This window comes from Phoenix dactylifera, chromosome 12 (assembly GCF_051530095.1).
Source record: "Phoenix dactylifera cultivar Ajwa chromosome 12, Ajwa_hap1_PhDact_Kaust_v1.1, whole genome shotgun sequence".
In the NCBI taxonomy this organism is placed as follows: Eukaryota; Viridiplantae; Streptophyta; class Magnoliopsida; order Arecales; family Arecaceae; genus Phoenix; species Phoenix dactylifera.
In genome coordinates, this window is record NC_143201.1 from 6,434,033 (window position 1) to 6,454,218 (window position 20,186).

Consider the following 20,186-nt stretch of genomic DNA (forward strand, 5'->3'; position numbering starts at 1 on the left):
TGAGCAAGCGCATTTTCAAGGAGAAGAGAAAGCTTGATGGCCGTAGACTGCTTTTTGTTGCAGACATTGCAACCGACTAATCTAGGTCACGGACCTCTAGCGTCTCTGTGTTGAAGTGCTGACATATTCTCTGAGGAAATCCCTCTTCCGCTGCTTGATGCCGACCAGTATGTCCGAGCCACAATGTCATCTTTGGTTGGAGATGAAGTGCGTCGCGAAGAGGCAAGTGAGATGCCCAAAGGTGTGGATATACTCAAGTCAAAGCCTAGGAATTAAAACCGAGCCACTTTGTGCAGGGTTGTAGGGAATACCTTGTAAAGCACGACATTAGTGGCTCTATGCAGCATCATGAGAGATTTGAAGCTCACAAGGTGATCCAAGAGATCCGAGGTGCTGTAGTACGGCTCCACTTGAGGCATCTTGAACCAATGTGGGATTGATTCTTCCATGATCTATCGGAAGAAAGGGGGCTACGAGGAGAAGTTGAGGTTGTTGCTCAACCACGGAGCCTGCCCTTTGAGGCCCTAAATCTGGCGGTCCATTTTCTCGATCCTCCTATCGAGGTTGATACCCCGCTGAGGCGGAGACTCTACAGGACGAACAGGCAAGAGGCTCTGGACGAAGTTCCCACCGGAATGGGGGCTTGGAGTGCACCGTCTTCCATTCCGGGTGGGGTCGCTCTGCCGGATGTGCTGACTCTGACGCAACCGCTCAGGATCTCAGTCCTGAGAATGGGGGTTGTCTTGGGGCATGTGGTGTACCGATGACTGAGAATGGGGGCTATGCTGCTAGGTTCTAGTTGGACTGGCCGTGCTATTGCTTGCTGTAGGCTCTAGACCACCATGATCAATGCCTGCTCCTATTGAATAAGCAGGTGGAATGCTCATTATCTATAGGCGCGGCGGGCTGCTCCAATGAAGCAGGTTTGGGGCTCTGCAACAACCCTTGGGAAGTCGGAGTGCGGCTGTGAAGCATGCAATGTTGGTTGTTTCTCTTTTTGGTTGTTGGGACTGTTAGCCCTTGTTGACTCATGCCAATTGTCCTGCTCGAGCGATGATTCCTCAGTCACTGGCTCTTTGGTTGGGGCCGAGGAGTTCACGTTGGATGGTCGGCTGCTTGGCTGTGGCTGAGGTAGTTCTTTTCGGCTTATATTCGAGTAAAGGGAGAGATTTTGTCTGAGGTCGAGCTACCAAATATTTTCCCCATCACTAGTTAAAATCATTTGAAGAATAATGAAAGAAATGTGAAAAGCATGGGATGATTTTGAGCAAAGATGGCAATGGCTTACGACCTTATTAGACTCGTTCTTAAGTCTCAAGATTGTTCTAATTCATAATGGACCCAAATAAATTTTAATTAAAAAAAAAATCTCTCATTACTTGAAATGACATCACCAAATTTACCATAGTCAATTATGATCTTCCCATCTGCCCAAAATATTTTAGTTTTTCTTTCTATCATATAATTGTACTGCACGGTAAATTGATAGATTTTCCAAAGTTTGAGTTTGAAAATGTGTAAGTACGCTTTTCCAAAGTTTGAGTTTGAAAATGTTTAAGTATGCTTTCAGCTTCCCCACCTTCCATAACATTTCATCATCTAGAAGGAAGGATATTCTTGTGGTCTTGTTTACGGTAGCAATGAGTATGTCTCCCACCAGCATCTCTATCCATAAGATTATAAAAAATCTTTCAATTTTATGCCAGGAGCATCTACCAGACCAATTTCAAAAGCCGAAACATTTGATATTTCACATTGCGATGATATCGTATGAACACATGAAGACATATGGAGAGTGATTATGCTGTGGAGTTGATATGTTTCTTAAACTTATCCCTCCAAGATTTATCCTATAGAATAGCTTACCATTGGACAATACAAGGGACGTTCCTTTAAAATTTATCTGACCTATCAAATGCTGCCTAAAAATTAACATCTTTATTTGGTTGGGAAATAATTAACATTTTAGAAAGATAAGTATACAAGATTAACCTTCAAAAAGAAGTAAAGTTATGATGGATTGAGATTTTTGTGAATCTTCATAAGCTGCATATTTTTTTAACCTTGCAAAACCATCTAATTAAATATATTGAATTGTATTGCCTAAGATCAAGATAACAATAATTTTAATTGCAACTTACTTTGTCCATGTTAACTTTGAAAATTGATACATTTTTGATGTTGTAGCAGCTTGTAGTTACTTTCTCTTGTATATTTGGCGAGCAACTATTATTATCTCAATCTCACCTAAAGCGTAACGCTTGAGTCGTACTACATCAATATTGATGGCGTAAAAGTCTCTAGACATGGAAACTTACCATGAGTAAAATGTGTTTGTAGTAACTTCTTTAGTTGATTTCTAGAGGTGGAAGAACGCGTTTACTACTTTCCTTTTTTTTCTTTCATTATTTTTCTATTCTTTTATTCTTGCAACATGTTCTCAGCTGAAAAATCCAACACCTTGATCACATATTGCATCGGATGAAATATAGTGTCCATGAATCCATCTAAAGCCAATAAAAAACTCGACTTAGAACTTTTTAAAAAAGATTTTTTTTTTGCGTATATATCTTTATAAATATCTGAAATGGCATGAACACCCTATCAAATTTACTATTTATATGTATACTTTATTAATTATTCTTTTTATATACTTACAAATTTACTACTTGCATATATATTCTTATGGATTATTTATTTTTGCATGTAAACCCTTATAAATTACTTGTTTTTGTGTGTATGTCCTTAATTTAATAAAGGTAGACATACAAAAAGAAATAATTTGTAAGGGTATGCATATAAATAAAAAATTTACAAAGTCACATATGCAATTTCAGATATTTATAAATAAAAACAGTAATTTATAAGGTTATATATGCAAACAGTAAATTTGAAAAAGTATACATGCAATTTTAGATATTTATAAAAGTTTATATATGCAAAAAATCTTTTAAAAAGTGGAACTTCTCATGTTCAATTAGTTCCTTTACGAGGAGATAGTTGTAATATAAATTTTTCAATGGCTTGTTATATGAAATTCAGCTTTTTAAAAGCTCCGAAAAATGGTAGCTCAGTTTCTTATCGTTTTACATGGTGCTCAGTTTACTTGTTAACTTTTTAAAAGCCAAGTCTTTCACTTGGTAGCTATTTCTTTTTCAAAATGTACACGGATTTTCAAAAGCTGCAAGTATTTAAATCAATGCCCTAGAGTTTGTTAAATGAAACTCAACTTTTCAAAAGCTTTCTCCCATGATTTGCACTAAAAGGCTTAAGCAAGATACTACAAGGACTAAAATAATGTGATTGTAATGTATTTACTCACTATCGGTACCAATAATAGCAATCAACTGGTTCAAGAAAGCTTCCAATAGTCTCAAAAATACTATAATTCAATATATCAATAATGCACATAATGTTTTAAAATAATTTAGTACCTCGATCATTTGAACTCCAGCAATGAATATTGTATAGATAATTATCGGAAATTTAAGGAGTTAAACATTTTTTGCTATATATAAGCTGATAACCCTGGCCTTTTTCTTCTTCCAGGAAGCTGGAGCAGGACCATTTCATGGATTTCTAAGACTGCTTTTGGTTGCAAAATAACCTTCGAATAAACCATGGGATAGTAGGTCATCCCGCGAAAACATACATGCAAACAGACAAATTTCAGTCAACAGCATATAAAGTTGATATTCATGGAAGAAGTCCATTCAGCATGGTGGAGTTGGACAAGTCTCCATTTCTTTTTCCTATTTACCCCTTAAAAAAGGATTACTTACTCCTCTGGCCTCCCCGACGACCTTCGTCTATGCCATTTCTATCGTAATTTCAAAGGTGATATCCTGCCAGAAATCTTACGGGTTGATAGGATCTTCCAGCATCCAAATAAGACCTTAATCACCATAATATTCCAATAATGAGGAAAACAATGACGACTCAATGTTGGATTTCTACGAGTATTTACGGAAGGAAAGAACAAAAGCAACATGAGCCAGATTTGGAGTGTTCTTTTTGACTCATCATATGATCATTTGCATAATAAAGCACAAGAAATATTAAACCCAGAAGAGCCATGGCATTCCAAAGCAAGAAACAGTATCAGCACTTATGATGCCCCAACTCAATATCTCATTACATCCAACAATTTTCCTGCAGATTATTCATGTGACATCCTCCCTGAGAGGCCATTGTTCGAGTAATAGAAGCAAGCAAATAAAAGTAGAGCAAATATCTGAACTAAATTTTTTACGTCTTTTTTTCTGGAGAAAATTTCAACAACAGTTGGCTGCCTCACTTCTGACACCGATTCCTTTGACCAACAAAAATTTTGCATATCGGAAATTAATCAGCCATGTTATTTCTAAGATAGATATGAGTATGGATATCTATGTGCTCTTTATCCTCCTCTGAGAAACCAACAGATATCTCCGAAGAGCAAGCATTGAGATCCAAGTATACCTAGAAATTTTCTCCTTAATCATCAGCAGCAATGCAGAGCTCAGGACAGTCTTCAAAATCTGAGCCTGCAACCCCTTATAGAAACCAGAAATGCCTTCTTTTCTCCATATAGCATGTAAAGCATCTATAATTGTCTTGGGTGGTTTGGATGACCCATCCTTTTCGGAGCCATCATGTGAACTAGAAGCCTGAATCATGACTTTACACCTGTTCACAAGTTCTTGATCTCAGAGTTGCTACAATGATTATCAGCTTGCCACAGGAAATAGCAAATTAACCTCATGACATTATACCGAGCAAATTAACAAAAAACACGAAACAGCAAATTATGAAAGGATGAGCAGCTTCTTATTAGCACAGATTCATTCTAGGAATTAATATGGTTAATACTGAGTTAGAAAATCATTGGAAGACCTTGCTACCTGATTGCTGGATAAGTTAGGATTGTTGCCACACTCTTTGAAAGGGCACCTAATACAAAAGCTGAGAAGGCTGAAAGAGCTTCTGGAGAAGATTTTGCAGTAGCTGGGGAAACCTGAGTGCTTTGTCGCCCCTTTAAAAGTCTTTGTTTCAGCTGATCAAAAACTGTGTACTGCAATGTTGTCAAGTCAAAAGTTAATTAGGTTCGCTTTCTTAAATTCCTAATTATAATAGGAATATTGTGGTGTTTCCACCCATTGAGTTTGTTAATTACACAAGATCAAATGGAAAAGTTTTTTCAATTCTCAAATAACATTCTCATCATTCAGCAGCAAAGAACACATGATGAATAAAAATAGTTTTGGCATATAATTGTAATCTCCACACCGCAGTATAACCAAGTGGTCCAGCTCATCAAGGATGCACATATAAAGGTTCATAGCACAAACTGATGTATCAGAAAGGTGGGCAATGACATCATATGCTAATTACCTTGTCCTATGTTAATTTGAGGTCTCCTTCACTGTAACTGACAACTTACAGACAAATCACTAGCATGATGCTGACAAACCATGCGATGGAAAATATTTAAACCCTCTATGCTCAAACTACATTATCCTTATATCTTTTTTTTTTTTTTAAGAAGCTTCTGATGCTTTTACAGTGGCTTATCGTCAATTTCTAAGATCATTACATGATATCTGATTTTCAATTTTAGTTCAGAATAAAATAAGAAGAATAATAAAATCATAATTCCAGATAGAGTTTTATCAACATATTTTCCAAAAATCATTCAATAGTGCTTAGTCATATATAAAGTAGAATTTTAATGAGTTATAATTCACGACAGGCAAGCAGAAATTTCAGATTTTTTTAGCCTATATAAAGCAATATAAGGTCTCAAATTTAATGGGCAACAAACCTCAGCTCTAGGCCATTTTTAGTCGCAAAGTGCGAGTCCGTGGACTCTATAAAAGTAAAGAAGATGCAATATTTGGAGAATAAAATGAAAATAAGGTTGAAGAAGGTACACCTCAAAAACCATAGTAAAGAGAGTTGTTTTTTTTTCTTCTTCTTTTTTTTTTTTTTTGGGGGGGGGGGGGTGAATAGTCGGGGGAATGATAGACCAAGGCCAAAGAAAGAAGAGAGAAACACAGTTGAAAGTCAAGCGGAGAGAGAGAGAAAGACACATGACAAAAAGGGTTTCTAATTTTGGGTCCCTTTTTTCGAGCCCATATGCATGCAAGCACAAGTATGTTTGTCGGGGTGGGGCAGAAAGGGAAAAGATTCGGAGTCCAACACATTGGATGCTGGATTCTAGGCCTTTTCCTATATATATCCATTAATATATATACATATACACACAGGGTCTGCTGTATCGGCCGGTACGGGCCAGTACCGCCCTAAACGGTACCAGATCAACATGATCCAGTACCAGATTGGTTTTTTTGGAGAACCGGCTGGTACCGGTGACATACCGGTGCCAACCGGCCGGTTCGCACCAGTACGTCAGTTTTTCAAAATTTTTGTGCATCATTTGGAGATATTTTGGTAAATGATTGTATCTTAATTTGAAGATATTTTGTGTATCATTTTATCATTTGTATCATTTGGAACGGGAGGAAGTAATAAGATGCATCATCTATCTTCAACCCTAAACCTAAACATGGAAACATCAAAAATCATAAAAATCAAAATAGAAAAACATCAAACTTCACTTAATTTCACACAATAAGATTCAACAGAGACAACTTTTAGAAAAAAAAAGGGGCCGGAACCAAAAACCCGGCCATTCAACCGAGATCGGTATGAGACCGCTACGTACCGCTCTAGGCACCACCGGTACGCCAACCGGTATGGCGGACCTTGTATACACATATACAATATATATGCATATGCATATGAATTCGATTGCACACGAAATGTTAAAGCTGTAGTTAAAAAATTTAATGATTCTAAAATAAATGGTGAACCATCCAAATCAAAGATCACTATTATCGACTTTGGTTTCCACATTTAAAAATACCTAGAAGTTTTATTATATCATTTTAAGATCTCTAACTTATGCATCAAGTGGGTGCAGAAATAGAAATGCCTATTATACTAGTATGCTAAAATACATGATAGGACATTTAAATCGAGAGTCCACTTTGTTGATCATGATGATCTGCATATCACAAAACATGTATTGATTTTCAATCAATAGATTCTGATGCTCATATTATTGTAAAACATCAAATCATGTCATTAAAACCATTCATTTTTGTACCCACTTAATCACAAATGTTCCTCAAAATGCAGCATCTGAAAATTTGTACATAGGATTAAAATGAAAAAATTATTTCATAATAACACATTTACAAGACTTTTCAAAGATTTGATAGTTGAAATAAGGAGATTCTCTTTGAGTTTGTTCCCTTGGCTTCAAAAATGTTTACAATTCCTTTTTAGTCCATATCTCCTCTTTCATCTACGCTCTAACCAAGCCAAAAAGGACTCTTTGGAGCATTGCTTTGTATAAGCTTAAAGTATGTGACAAGTAGTTTAACATATTGACTAAACAACCTTCTAAGTTTCAAAGCAAGCCTATCTCTTGCCCAAAGTTCTCTAGGCCAGAACTAAATCCTTGTTAACAAGTTGACAACAGCTTGAAAAGTACCACAAAAAAAAAAAAGAAATCTATTGGATTATAATTCATGCATAAACTCAGCCCCATTGAAATGCAATAGACTTGAGGTTAAGGTATTTTGTATTTACAAATAATGGCAACTGATTTTTCAGTGAGATAGATATTGAAGTACAAAACATAAAACATAAATGCTTATAAACTTCTGCTCCTGCTAACTCCCTAGTAAATGTGTTGGAATCTAATTTTACTATTCCACATATGCAGAGTAATGTCCCACTATTTCAGGAACCAATGTCTAACTTGTTCAGGAGCCAGCTAACATGTTGACCAAATTAGATGAACAAACAATAGAATATCGACAATGCCATTGTTTCAAGGAAATAACCTTGTTTAGCTAACAGTGCATATTTTTATTTGTCCAAAATCCAAATACTGTGAATACTGGCCTAGATCCAAAAGGATATAAAGCACAAAACGTCAGAAGGTTGACAAGCCACTTGCGGAAAAGGAGCCAAATATGCAGTAAGCAGAAAGTGTGTATTTTCAATACTAGAATTCTTTAATGCATGGCGGCAGAAGCATCCCAAATTGGATGGTTTGGGGTGTACCAAGCCGTACCAGCAGCGGACCGGGACGGTTTCGGCAATCAAAACGAAAATCCGTCAATAGTGGGGGAGAACAAGAAAGAAAGAGAGAAAAAGAGAGAGAGCAAGTGGGGGAGGGAGAGGGAGAGGAAGGTGGAGGCCGGCCGGCAAAGGACCGGTGGAGACTGGTGAGCCGTGCGGAGGAGGCAGAGGAGGGTTTTCTCCTCCGAATCTACTATTTCGTTCAAAATAGAGGTCTCAGAGGGGGGCCCCTTTTTAATTTCGCGATGTTTAAGTGAAGTCGGCAAATGGAGCCCCTCCGCCTCGTCCATGCGGCTTGCCGGCCTCCGCTGCCCTTGTTCTCTCTCCCTCCCTCTCTCCCCCTTCTCTCTCTCTTTTCTGCTCTCTCGTTCTCCCTCTCCCCAGCCTCCTCTACAATGTTGGTACAGGCCCAGCACAGAACAGTATGGGGGCGTACCGACCCGTGCCGCCGGGCAACCGGTCCGAGCTTAGATTCCAGCACAGCAAAACTTGCTTTAATATATTAGAGAGAATTTTCAACCAAAAAGGATAAAGATTATTTGGCGCACATATGATTTCACCATGGTATGAAGTCTCAGCTGAAACATTAAAACTGCTAAACCCATAAAATGTACAAGGAATAAGGAAGGTATAGTAATGCAGTGAATGACCTAGCATCGAATATTGGTAAAGTAGTAATAATATAAGCACAAGACCATTCTCCCACTCTTCCCGACATGCTGAGCTCCACAAATTTTTGTACATTCAAAACAAAAGGGGAATCGATTCCACGAAAGATGGGATCAGTAAATAGCCACTAATAAAGTGATTATATTTTCACTGGGAACTGATCTAAAACAGCAGTTAGGCATAAAGTTTCAGATGGAAACAAATATAGTGCTAAATCTGCTAAATATATATGGGTCATGATTTCAATGCCTTGTCATATCTTTATTTTTATCAAATTTGAAGAAACTTATTCTCACGTTGAACTTAGATTTTGCATGTTTCAAGATTTGGGAGCTGCATTATTGGTTTCATAAAAACTTGAAGAAAATTTTTGTTGACATACTGTAGGCTATCCTATGGCTTAAATCTCATAGATGCGATGACTGTTTTGTTCTACATCGTCATTGAAAAATAAATAATATTTTGACTTTTCAGCATGGCACCACCAAATGCCATAAATTACAAACAATACAATAAATTTTAAAATGATTCCTAATTTATGTCGCTTGTTTTATAGTATTGATTTTTTGGCTGAAAGTTCTGAAACTAGAGCGGAACAGCTGAAATCAAACTTGCAAGCTCAACTCACCAAAACCAAGACTGACTGATTTTTAAAAGCCTGGGGTTTCATAAGTCCACAACCACATAAGGTTATGTCTTACTTTCCTGCTTTAAAGAAATCCCTTATGATTCAATGAAGTAACCAGTATTGCATAGAACTGTCATATCATATTTATTGGAAGATTTATTCTCTTCATCCACTCTACACATTAAACTAATTAATCTGTTTGTCCAATGAGAACTTGGGAAAGGAAATAGAATTAGAAGAAATCAGAGAGTATGCCAGGAATGGCATATTTTTATTCTATTGTCATTTTTCCCCTCACACAGATTATTCCATGCTCAGAGCCCTATGCAGCAACTTTAAGATTTCACCTCCATATCCTTGAAACTGATCATTGCAGAACCTTTCAACCAAACATTCTGATAAACTAACTAACTTAAGAAATAGAGAACCATTTAATTACTTCAAAACCGATCTAAATCTGATTTTTTTGGCCCACAGCATGCATTCAAAGTTCTACTTACTAGATTAGTAGGTAAAATACTAACACTAGTTTAATAAATTGCATAAACAATAGAGAAGCTACATGATGTGTCAACTAATATGCAATTTATATTTTCACTTTGCATAGTATTTCATATGATCTCAGTACTAAAAGTTACCATTACGGTACCTGAATAGCAGGATTTGAGGTTAATAGAAGAGATACTCCCAGACCATCAAATGCATCACTCCATGAACCCTCTGAAAAAGTTTCAAATAATCCCTTGGATTTACCAAAAGAACTCGTTTGCATTCTGGAAGATGCTGTATCCAATGGCTGAATAAAGAAAAAAAATTAACAAAAAAGAGAAGCAACACAAACTATACTCAAAATTCTAAATAGAAAGTTTGCTACAATGCCTGAAAAGCAGGAATCTACTTAAACCTGATATCGAATTTCATGTCTAATTATTGACTACCTGTGTCACGATGGCAGTGCAAGCACCAGCAGCAGCAGCTACAGCCAAGTTGGCTTTCATTCCAACAGATTTGGCTCCACTTCTTTCCAAATACAACCGCTTGAAATAGTTATAGCCATAAAAATAAACAAACTGTGATATGAAAGATTGCAAATTCTTGGTCCCAAGTCCTTGGTACAGGGAAAGAACTTGGTGCGTAGAAATTGCTTCCCACAAGACATCTGAAAGGTTCCTAGAAAATACAGTTCAAAAGAAATTAGATAAATAAATTATGCCATGTAAATGATGGTCTGCCGGAACAGTAAGATATCCAGTGAAGGAGAACCAAGTTAGAAACACGTATAAGCACTCACTAATAACTTCAACCTCCGCTCTATCCAGACTAGTTACACTGCCTTGATAGAATTAAGCATTTTATGTTAACTCTGTGAAACAGAAACAAGTTAAAAACCCATATAAGAAATGATTAATAACCTCAACCAATGCTCTATCCAGACTAGTTGATGTAGTTATGGTATTCTCAGATATTTTTTAAATAATATATGAGCTTTAGTATGTTCTGTTGGTCGTCTAACTTCCATAAGCTGTATTCTAGGGAGTGAGCTTTAAGATTCATAAAAGAATTATAAAATTGATAACCAATTCCTTGCACCAAAAATAATCATCAATATGGCGTAGAGGCTAATCAGCTAATTCTTTACAATATAGTATCTGACTTGATCAGCACATAGGGTCCCCCATAAAACAATATGGAATTAGGACACTATCCAGAGAGCATTATTCTATATTAATAGATGCCTTTAAGCATGGATGTCTAACATCCATCATTTGACCTGACAGACTCTCTAGTTATATGGTGTTATTTTCAATACTCTGCTGACTAAGGTTCACCATGGGCGGCTAACATTTACTATCACTACTATCACATGATAATGGATGCTTAACAATAAAACCACTACTGACATTACAAATCTTATGCTAGCAACCCAAATGTAATTGCAAAAACTTTGGATGTTTGGTTGATTCTAAGGACTTCGATGGAAAGCTTAAGGGTTTGACAGGCATACTACTTGATCCCAAGGGCCATGTTGAGCATCAGTAGAGCAGGTCTTATTCATAGAACTGGCAGATGCAGGAACTATAAAGATGCATTCCAGGCCATAAAGTTGGACTCATGAACATTATGTTATCAAAACAAGGGTACCAGCGTAGAAAGGGTAGGAGGGATCCTCCTTTTTTCCTTGTTTCATTTTTTAGTCTACAATTGACCTACTTCCATATGCTTTTCCCTAGGAAGCAAAAGCAAATTCACAAACCTTGTTATTTGAGTTCTAAATTATTCTGCAGTGGCCATTTAAACCTCATTTATTCTTGTCAGCATGGTTTTAGATCTTGACAGGATGCAGGGTGTCCTGGCTGTCCCATCTCATTCTTGTGAGAAAATAGAAACTGGGACTGGGACGGGACTCTGAAACACATCCACGTGAGAAAAAGAAGAAAAAAGGAAGATTACTTTCTTACAGCAAGTGCTTATTGGAATAATAAAGGATGCCCATATGCATTACTTTGGGCCTCCAAATCTGAGCAGGAAAATGACTGTTGGAAGGGTTTAATTAGCACTGTAATTGAAGGAAACCAATAATAACTGGGCAGCCTAGATGAGCAAAGTATTGACAAAGTCTTCATGGACTGTCAGAAGTTGAAGTGTCTTCAGTCATCCATCCTTGACCGAAACTATGAAAAATGAATAACAGTCAAAAGCATTAAAGACAATGAAAGCAATGAAAACCTCCTCAAAGTCATTTTGCAATTTGTACAAGTGATTCTCTGTGTGATCAGAATATTGTCTTCAAACCCTTTTTTTCTTTGAACTAGTAAGAATGTACATGCAAGTGCATGTACAGCCAATCTTCTATAGCTGGTCATTCTAAATAAATTAAATAGTTCAAACCAGTTGCGGCAACAGGTGAAGATCCAGCAATAATAGCCATTTTATGAGCAAAGAAGAACACAGTATCAAACCTACTTTATTGGCTGCACTACAAAAAGGGTTTAGAGCTTAACGACTTTCCTATATGTTTGAACAAAATATACCCATTAAGTTACAGAAAGCTGTATGTCTAATTAAACAAATACCTACTAACTGGATGGTTGAAAGGAAAGGATTATCAGGGAGCACATAGAAATTAAAATCCTAAACCAATCAAAATCGCAAACCCGAATTTTAAGACAAGTTGACCATGAGGGGAAAATGTAGGAGATGATTAGGAGACCATATCAGTTGCTTAGGCATCCAAATACAAGCAGAAGACTGGATGGACTGTTCTGGGCATGCAAATCTAAGCAGAAGAATGGCTGTTCGAAGTTTTTAGGGAGGACCTTGGTTAAGGAAACAAATTGCAACAGCCAGCACAGAGTAGGGAAGAATTGACTGGCTGAGTAGTTTGCCATGGTTCCTAATGAATTTTAGTAAGAATCAAGAAGAGGGCTAATTGGTAAATAAAATAGAGGACTTCAGTCAGCTGTCTGGGATAGTTTTTTCTTTTTCATAAAACTGAATCATAATTAAGGTTGGACATTTAGTTGATCGAGGCTCTGTAAAAAAAGCATTAAAATCTGTATTCTGGACGAATGTTTTGGACTTTTGGACATGGTTATATTAAGTAAGACAAAGTGGCCACAGGCTTTTTTCTTTCCCTCTTTGCACACATTTCTTATTCTTATACAACTTCTTTCACTTATCCCTCTATCTTCTTTCATTTTTTTTAATATTTTTTGTTGATAGATTGCTGCTAGTCCACAGAGGTTACTTATCTGAACTTCGTATCTGATTTCTAATCAGAAGTCATCCTGCTGCTTATTATACAAGAGAGTAAAAATAAGCAACAAATCTCAAATCAATTCATCTGTGCATTGAATCTGCTGCTAATTATCCTCAACTTAGACTCCAACCATCTCCGAAATAACCTGGATATGCATAAATTATGTGTTTGCTTTGCATTAAGTCATCTTCAAGCTTGCCGTAGTTGCTTGTCTGCTAGCATGATAAGCTGGTTCTCTCTCCATTCTGTCTACTGTCTGCATTTTTTCCTTTCACTCCACCATGGCTCACTGTTTGAGTTTCCTTGAGCCATATACCAGTAATCCCCAAACCGAAACAAAAGTTCAACTTCATCAAAGAAATTCTGTGTGTCCATGATTGATCTTGTGAAGGAATTCTTACTGGGCTCCATTGTCACTCTATGTTACCTTCTGATTGCTATCTTTTCTTCACATACACGGCCTTGAATCCAACAAGCATGACTTGCACTCACATCAGTCCTGAGGTTTGAAATAATTTCTGATAATATAACAAGCAAAGCTTCAAGGTTTCTTGCTGTCCTTATCTTCTCAAGAAAGTTCGTTAAGTTGAACCTCCTTTAGGACCATCTATTGAGAAAGTCCCAGGAACTTATTTTAGCTGCATATCCTCCATCCATGATGACATCACAAGAAACTTGACTTGAGGGTAAAAAAAACTCTGACAGCAATCCTCATCTTAAATCAGTTACCTCAAATAATTAACTATCAATATGAAAAGTTTTTCAATGTGCCAACCTTCATCAGCTGCATTAGGTTCCTGTTTGTCCCTCGTTGTACTAATGTCTGCTAGTAAATCTACCTTCCCTGACATACCTGTACTTAAAATAACTTATGGTAAGACCTTTATTTACTCTAAAGAAACATATTGTGAAGGTTTAAAATGATTGATAATACGGATTGACTGATACTGGAAGATTAAATAATACATTAAACATTCTCAAATTAAAACTAAATTACAATAAGGAGGTTCACTAAACACAGAAGAGAAGGGTATATATGTGGGATGAAGCCTATAATTTGATAAGTATTCCAAGTCACTTTACCAATAAGTTTTCTAGGAAAAAACATTGGTTAGTTTTATATAAGGGAAGACATTATAATATCCACTATGAAACACGAAAAAAGAAAAACCACACAAAAGAGCCTGAATACATGAAAGATGGTGAATGCATCATATTACATTGTGTACAATTCTTTACAAACATTTCTATCAGAACCCTCCTGATAAAAAGTCATTTCTATCTCAATCATCCGGACAAAATTATTATCATTTACAAAATCTTGATGATTATTTTCAAAGCCAATCTGACAACTCAATTGTTCCCTACGGGAACATCCACAATCACAATGCAAGCTTAGTTCTTTTACCGCGACAGAACGATAACCATCAAGCCCTGCATCAGTAAAATGGTCAGCTTTATAAGTCCGCATTTCCTGATCATTCCTACCAGGGGCAGCCTCAAGTATTACTGCAACACTTTTCCAAATCATTCCTTGCAACTTTCATCAATGGAAAGTTCAGGTCCTCCCCTCTTCTTTCAAGATCCTTCAACACTAAACAATTTTCTTTTTTTAAAAAAAAAAATAATCTCCCTTATAAAGAATTAGCCCCAAAATTTGGTATTCTCCTCCCAAAGAAGGGAGGAAGTCAAAGTCCTGTAGTGTGTACCTGGGATTTCAAATTCGCAACTAGACATTTCGAAGGTGATCTTATCTCTTCAAATTAGACCAAAAAATTTACTAAGATTTAACGAAGACCATGGTGCCCACAATAACATCAAGCACCAATATATTTAGACAGCATATAGCCAACGAACACTCCATTTTGTGTCACATAGTTGTCAATAAATCAAGAATAATTATAAATATAATGCATTTCATCTCAGAAAGGCACAACAACAAAAAGAAAAAGTAAAAGAAAAAGAAACACCAAGATACCACTCCAAAATTCTAAAATTTAGAAAAAACAACGGAATTCTCCAGATCCTCGAAAAGAGAACCAATCTAACAAACTTACAGATCGTAATCAATGAATAACTGACAGACAGATCAAAGAATCAATACACGAATATCATCATTTTTTATCTTTTGATCAGAAGTATGAAGATCAAATTCCAGACCACAAAACTGAATCGAAAGTGAAATCAAATCAAAAGAAAAGAAGAAGAAGAGGAGGATGAGAAAGCACGTAAACCTGTATTTCTGCCGACCGTGAGATCGGACTTCGGCCTGGTATTTGGTCTTGCAGGTGTCGAGGGGGTACAGCACGATGTTGCTCGCCAGCGCCCCCACCGCCCCCGACGTCGCCTCCGTCAGCGATTCCCAATCCACGCCCGCCATCCTCCGACCCCCTAGATCACCGCTGCCTATTCACTATTCTCTCTCGAGTACTTAGACAGCAGCCTTTGCCTTCGCTTCTCCTCCGCGTTCTGATGTCTTCTCATATAAGACGGCCAAACTTACTATAATTCGAGCTCAAACGGGCTTTCTGCGACCGAGCCGTTTCTAGTAGTAATTAAAAAAATACGTATCGTTTATAGGACGAGGAGGAGCGTAAGATTGTGACGTCTTGACGGCATTCGGGTCAAACACTCAAAGGATCGGAGCGTGAATCGTCGTCTACATTGCTCGACATTTTGAGAAGTTTCTTTGGGCATCTGTGGCTGCTAATATTTTTATTTTTTTATATTTTTATTTTTTTTAAATTTGGCCGGATGTATCCAAATTAGAGTTATATAAATTACTGTTTTTATTAAGAAAAAAGAGAGAGAGAGAGAGAGAGAGAGAGAGACCGGAGCGTGGGTTAGAGGAAACGAACGGCGTTTTACCGCGACCTTGGGCGAGCGGGAGTTGGTGCGTCCAGGTCGGCACCAACCGTGTGCGACGCGTTCGGTAGGTTTCCCTCCGTTGACCCAGGAGCGTCCGCGAATGGAACTTGCAGAACGTGGAATATAAGAGCTAACTCTTTTATTTATCCCAAGGGAAAGTGAGGACACGTGTAAATGCAAGTAGGATGGGCCCATGGGTCATTGTTTGTATATCTAAATGCTTGGCTATTTTCTTTGTCCACTTGCAATCCTATGAATTGGACAGATATGTTGCAGGTGCATTGCATGCTGTATCCATTGTGGAGAGCGAATTCAATGAACCTGGAAACACATCTTAGATTGTACAAACTTGCAGCTGCATCATTTATGATAAGAGCTGGAGCCACTCCATGAACTACATGATGGTGTGATCTATATCACATGGTACTTGTTGTTGCTAGAATTTGAGGTGAAGATTGAGATCGATAAGTAATCGTGGTCAAATGGTGAGGTCATTTCCCCTCTAAACAGGTGTGTTGTGGCTGATAAATAGGACATTAGATGCTGACTAGTAAGATATTAGTGACGAGCTTGATCAAATTTCGAGAATGCCGGATCGACTTGAAAACAAAATTCTCTTGCCAGAGTTTATCCAGTGGGAGGCCTTCCGACGCTCAAGTCAATCGAACTCTAGAGCAACACTGAAAGAAAGAGTGAGAAAGAGTTTCTAAAGAGAGTAAAAAAAGAAAGAATGACCTATATCCGAAGGTTCTATAGTTTTCTGTATATAAAGGATAGGATTGGTGTTCATTACCAAGATTAACAGGGCATGCAATAACTTCATGGTAATGGCTCTCCACGACGCACAATAACTGCATGGTAACAGCTTTCCACATTGTGCATGCAATAATAATAGCTTTTATTGTGAGATAATAGCTAAGCTGGTCTAACCATCGTTGGGATCACAATCACATTCTTCGTGATCACCAATTGCTCTTAAACGATCTTCAAAGAGACACGTGGCACTCTCTATTGCTTGGTTGGGTTAGACTTGCGCTTCGGTTATTACCAAGGTAATACACTTCGAAGAAGACTAAGGCCGGATATCTCAGTTAGCTTGATAAATATTCACCATATCACTTACCCTCCACTTCCGAGCCCAAGGTTGTTTTCCACTTAGGTGAAGAAAATAGTACTGTTAAAGTGATCGAGGTCATACTTGGGCATTCTTAGAACCATGCAGAAGGTTCTAGAAGCAGTATTTAATGCATCGATTGAGTTCCTCGAAGTGTCATTATTTTGGCATAATTTTTTGGGTGGTGATGGGGCTTTTTTAAAAGAACTAAAATGGCGAATCGAGTAAATTGATAGCTACATATTTCGAGATGCAACATGGCATGATCAACTCGGGGTAGCCATAGCGTCGTGTTGATCATAGTTGTTCACACATCGACAAAAGGCATTTAGCTCCCCCCTTCTCATTTGCATTCGTTTGAGATTGATTGTGGTGATGTTGCGCTCTCATTTGTGAGAAATCTTCATCTTCTCCGGTCCTTCTAGCAAGCTTTTTCCAGTGAGGCACTCACTTTTAGGGTGTGGCGTTGTCATTAGCATCTCATGCAACCTATTGCATGTAGTGCTTGCACTCTCGGCCGCTCAAAGCACTTCTTTTTCTTGTTTTCTTCGAATTCATAGATTAGGTACTCTCTTCCTTCCCCTTCTTTCTTCTTTCTTCTCCTTCTTCTTTCTTTTTCCTCTTTTCCATCATGAATGAGGTTGAAGCTTATGCTAGAAGTTGGTTGATGGACCAGGGTTCAACTTGGACTCGACGTTCTCCCTCTACTAGTTTAGAGGTTGGGTTCGAAGTTTTTTTTGGACCTGAGAACAAAAATTTTGTCCTCATCCAAGAGGATCTAGACAGGCTTCAGGTTCAATACTTTATTCCTACCAAATTCAATCATGAGCTTGCCGGTCCCGATGATGGGTTACCAATCCTCCTCCATCTTGGCTTAGCTTGTACGGAGAGACCCTTAAGGTTGGGCTGAGGTTTCCACTTCATCCTTTTATCATCCAGCTAATTGTGTATATTTTTTGGCCCTAACCCACTAGTTCCTAATTTTTAGCAGGTCATTATCGACTTTCTTGTCCTTTATCTATTGTATAACATCCACCCCTTCGTTCTCTCTTCCGAGCTTGCTTCACCTTAAAAAGACATCCTCAGAAGAGGAACTGGTGGTATTTTTCTCCTCGAAAAGATCACTAGCTAATTCGAAAAACCCTATGCTCTATTCATGGGTGGAAGAGGAGATTTTTCTTCCTCTCTTCTAAGTAGTTGTGGTGCTTCGACATCCTTTGGTAAAGCCTTGAAGGTCATTGAACTAGACTCGGGGGTTATCTAATGATGATCAATAATGGCTCGATACTTTGCTCGGGTATAATATACCTCCCTTGCAGGATTTGTTGTCCGAGCAAACTTTAATTAATGTCGGCTTGAGCCCAACAAGTCCTCAAGGTAACTGCTCGAACGGTATTCTTGTGCTTTATTCAAATAGTAGCAAGATCTAACTTTTCTCTTCAATTTTGCAGCAATGAAGGTTGATTCTATCTGCTCAGAAAGGTCGTCTGTAAAAAGAAGGCCACTAGGAGTGAGCCCTCCCACACAAAAAGCCTAGAAGGGTTCCTTCTCGGTCCCCCCGAGGCCACCAACCAAGTATTCTTCGGTCTTGACTGAAGGACCAAGCTCCAATGCAGAGCCTCAAGTACACAAGTCGAGCTTGATCCTAAAGTCGAGATCATTTCTCCCATCCACTCTGCTCCACCGGAGCCCATCTTCTCTCCTTAGCCTTCACTGCAGGCAGCAGCTTCACTACAAGCCATCATCGTCCGTTCCAACCTCTTCAGCCCCAAGCTCCTCTACCCTTGAGCTGGAAGCCTATCTTTCGAAGTGCCTCGTTTAGACCACAGACTTGGCTTTACTTTAAAGAGTCCTCAGATGGCTAAGGAGTTAGTTAGAGCCATGGAACTCCTTATTGACAAGAATTTGCTTCGGGCATGGCCTGCAAACAACCTCGTCGAAGATGGCTTCATTTTGGTAATTCGGGTAAGTGATGAACTACCATCCTTTAGTTTATTTTTTGTATCAAACTTAATTATTTTTCTTTTTAATAGCGGCTTACAACGTCAGTTTCATGTACAACGGCATGATGGAGCTTAGACGTCATGCTGCAGAAGCTGAAGAGAGGCTAAAAACCATCAAACTGAAATTGTTTGAGATGGACGCAAAGCTAAAGACTGAACTTTAGTAGTCCGAGGAGAAGCTGGAGAAGATAGATAAAAGAGCTAAGGTGGTAGCTGAACAGAGCTAAGGAGGTCTACAATCAAGGCCACAGAGCTTGAACTCGCTGAGGACAAGAGAAAAATGCAAGCAGCTGAACAGCAAACAACCAAGGCAGAAGAGAAGGTTGCTCAGTCTGAAGAGAAAGTTGTCAAGGCCATCGAGAATTATGTGTTTTCAATGGAGTTTAAGCTAGAGATCATCGAGTGCACCGCCTCTCCTTCATGAAGGGTTTTGAGGACTACATGGCCTAAGTGGAGAAGCTCTTTCAAGAAGCCAACCTCAATAACCTTTGAGTTGGATTGGGCGACGATGATGAAGGTGGGAATAGTTCATCCACTGATGGCTAGGCTTCAAAAGCCTGTTTATGATGTTTCTATAATATTTTTTTAATGTTTTATGCTCAGTTACCATGTAAAAACCTTTACATGTGTATTAAACATCTTTTGCATGAACTAACTTTCCTTAAATTTTGTTAAGTATTTGAGTTCGGTAATAATACTTGTCTTGTAGGTTGGTTTAACCGATGTATCTCTTGTACATTAGTATTGTGCTAAGCATAGGTCCAAGGTAGCGTAGATGAATGTTCGATCATCTCGCCATCCATTCGTTGGTTATCATTTTGATATCTTTGACCTAAATAGGTCGGTAGGTTAACTTATTTTGCTCAATTGGTTGGGTTCATAGATAATTTTCTGCTCGTATGATTGAATTGAGTATGTCTTCTCATCTGAGTCTAACATTTTTTGTCAGGTTTTTTTTATCGACTCAAGGGTTGGAATATCGGAGGTCCCAACCAATCATGGGTTGTC

At 38.0% G+C, this 20,186-nt stretch overlaps 1 protein-coding gene across 1 annotated transcript; it reads right to left on the reverse strand.

Annotated features, from left to right (window-relative positions):
* Positions 1-4,056: 4,056 nt before the first annotated feature.
* LOC103712343 (peroxisomal adenine nucleotide carrier 1-like) lies at positions 4,057-16,172 on the reverse strand. The gene is made up of 5 exons (XM_008798839.6): positions 15,428-16,172; positions 10,372-10,603; positions 10,083-10,229; positions 4,884-5,053; positions 4,057-4,668 (listed from the first exon to the last, which is right to left on the reverse strand). The coding sequence occupies exons 1-5, from the start codon at positions 15,571-15,573 to the stop codon at positions 4,389-4,391; spliced, it is 975 nt and encodes a 324-aa protein (XP_008797061.3). The 5' UTR covers positions 15,574-16,172; the 3' UTR covers positions 4,057-4,388.
* Between the last annotated feature and the right edge of the window lie 4,014 nt (positions 16,173-20,186).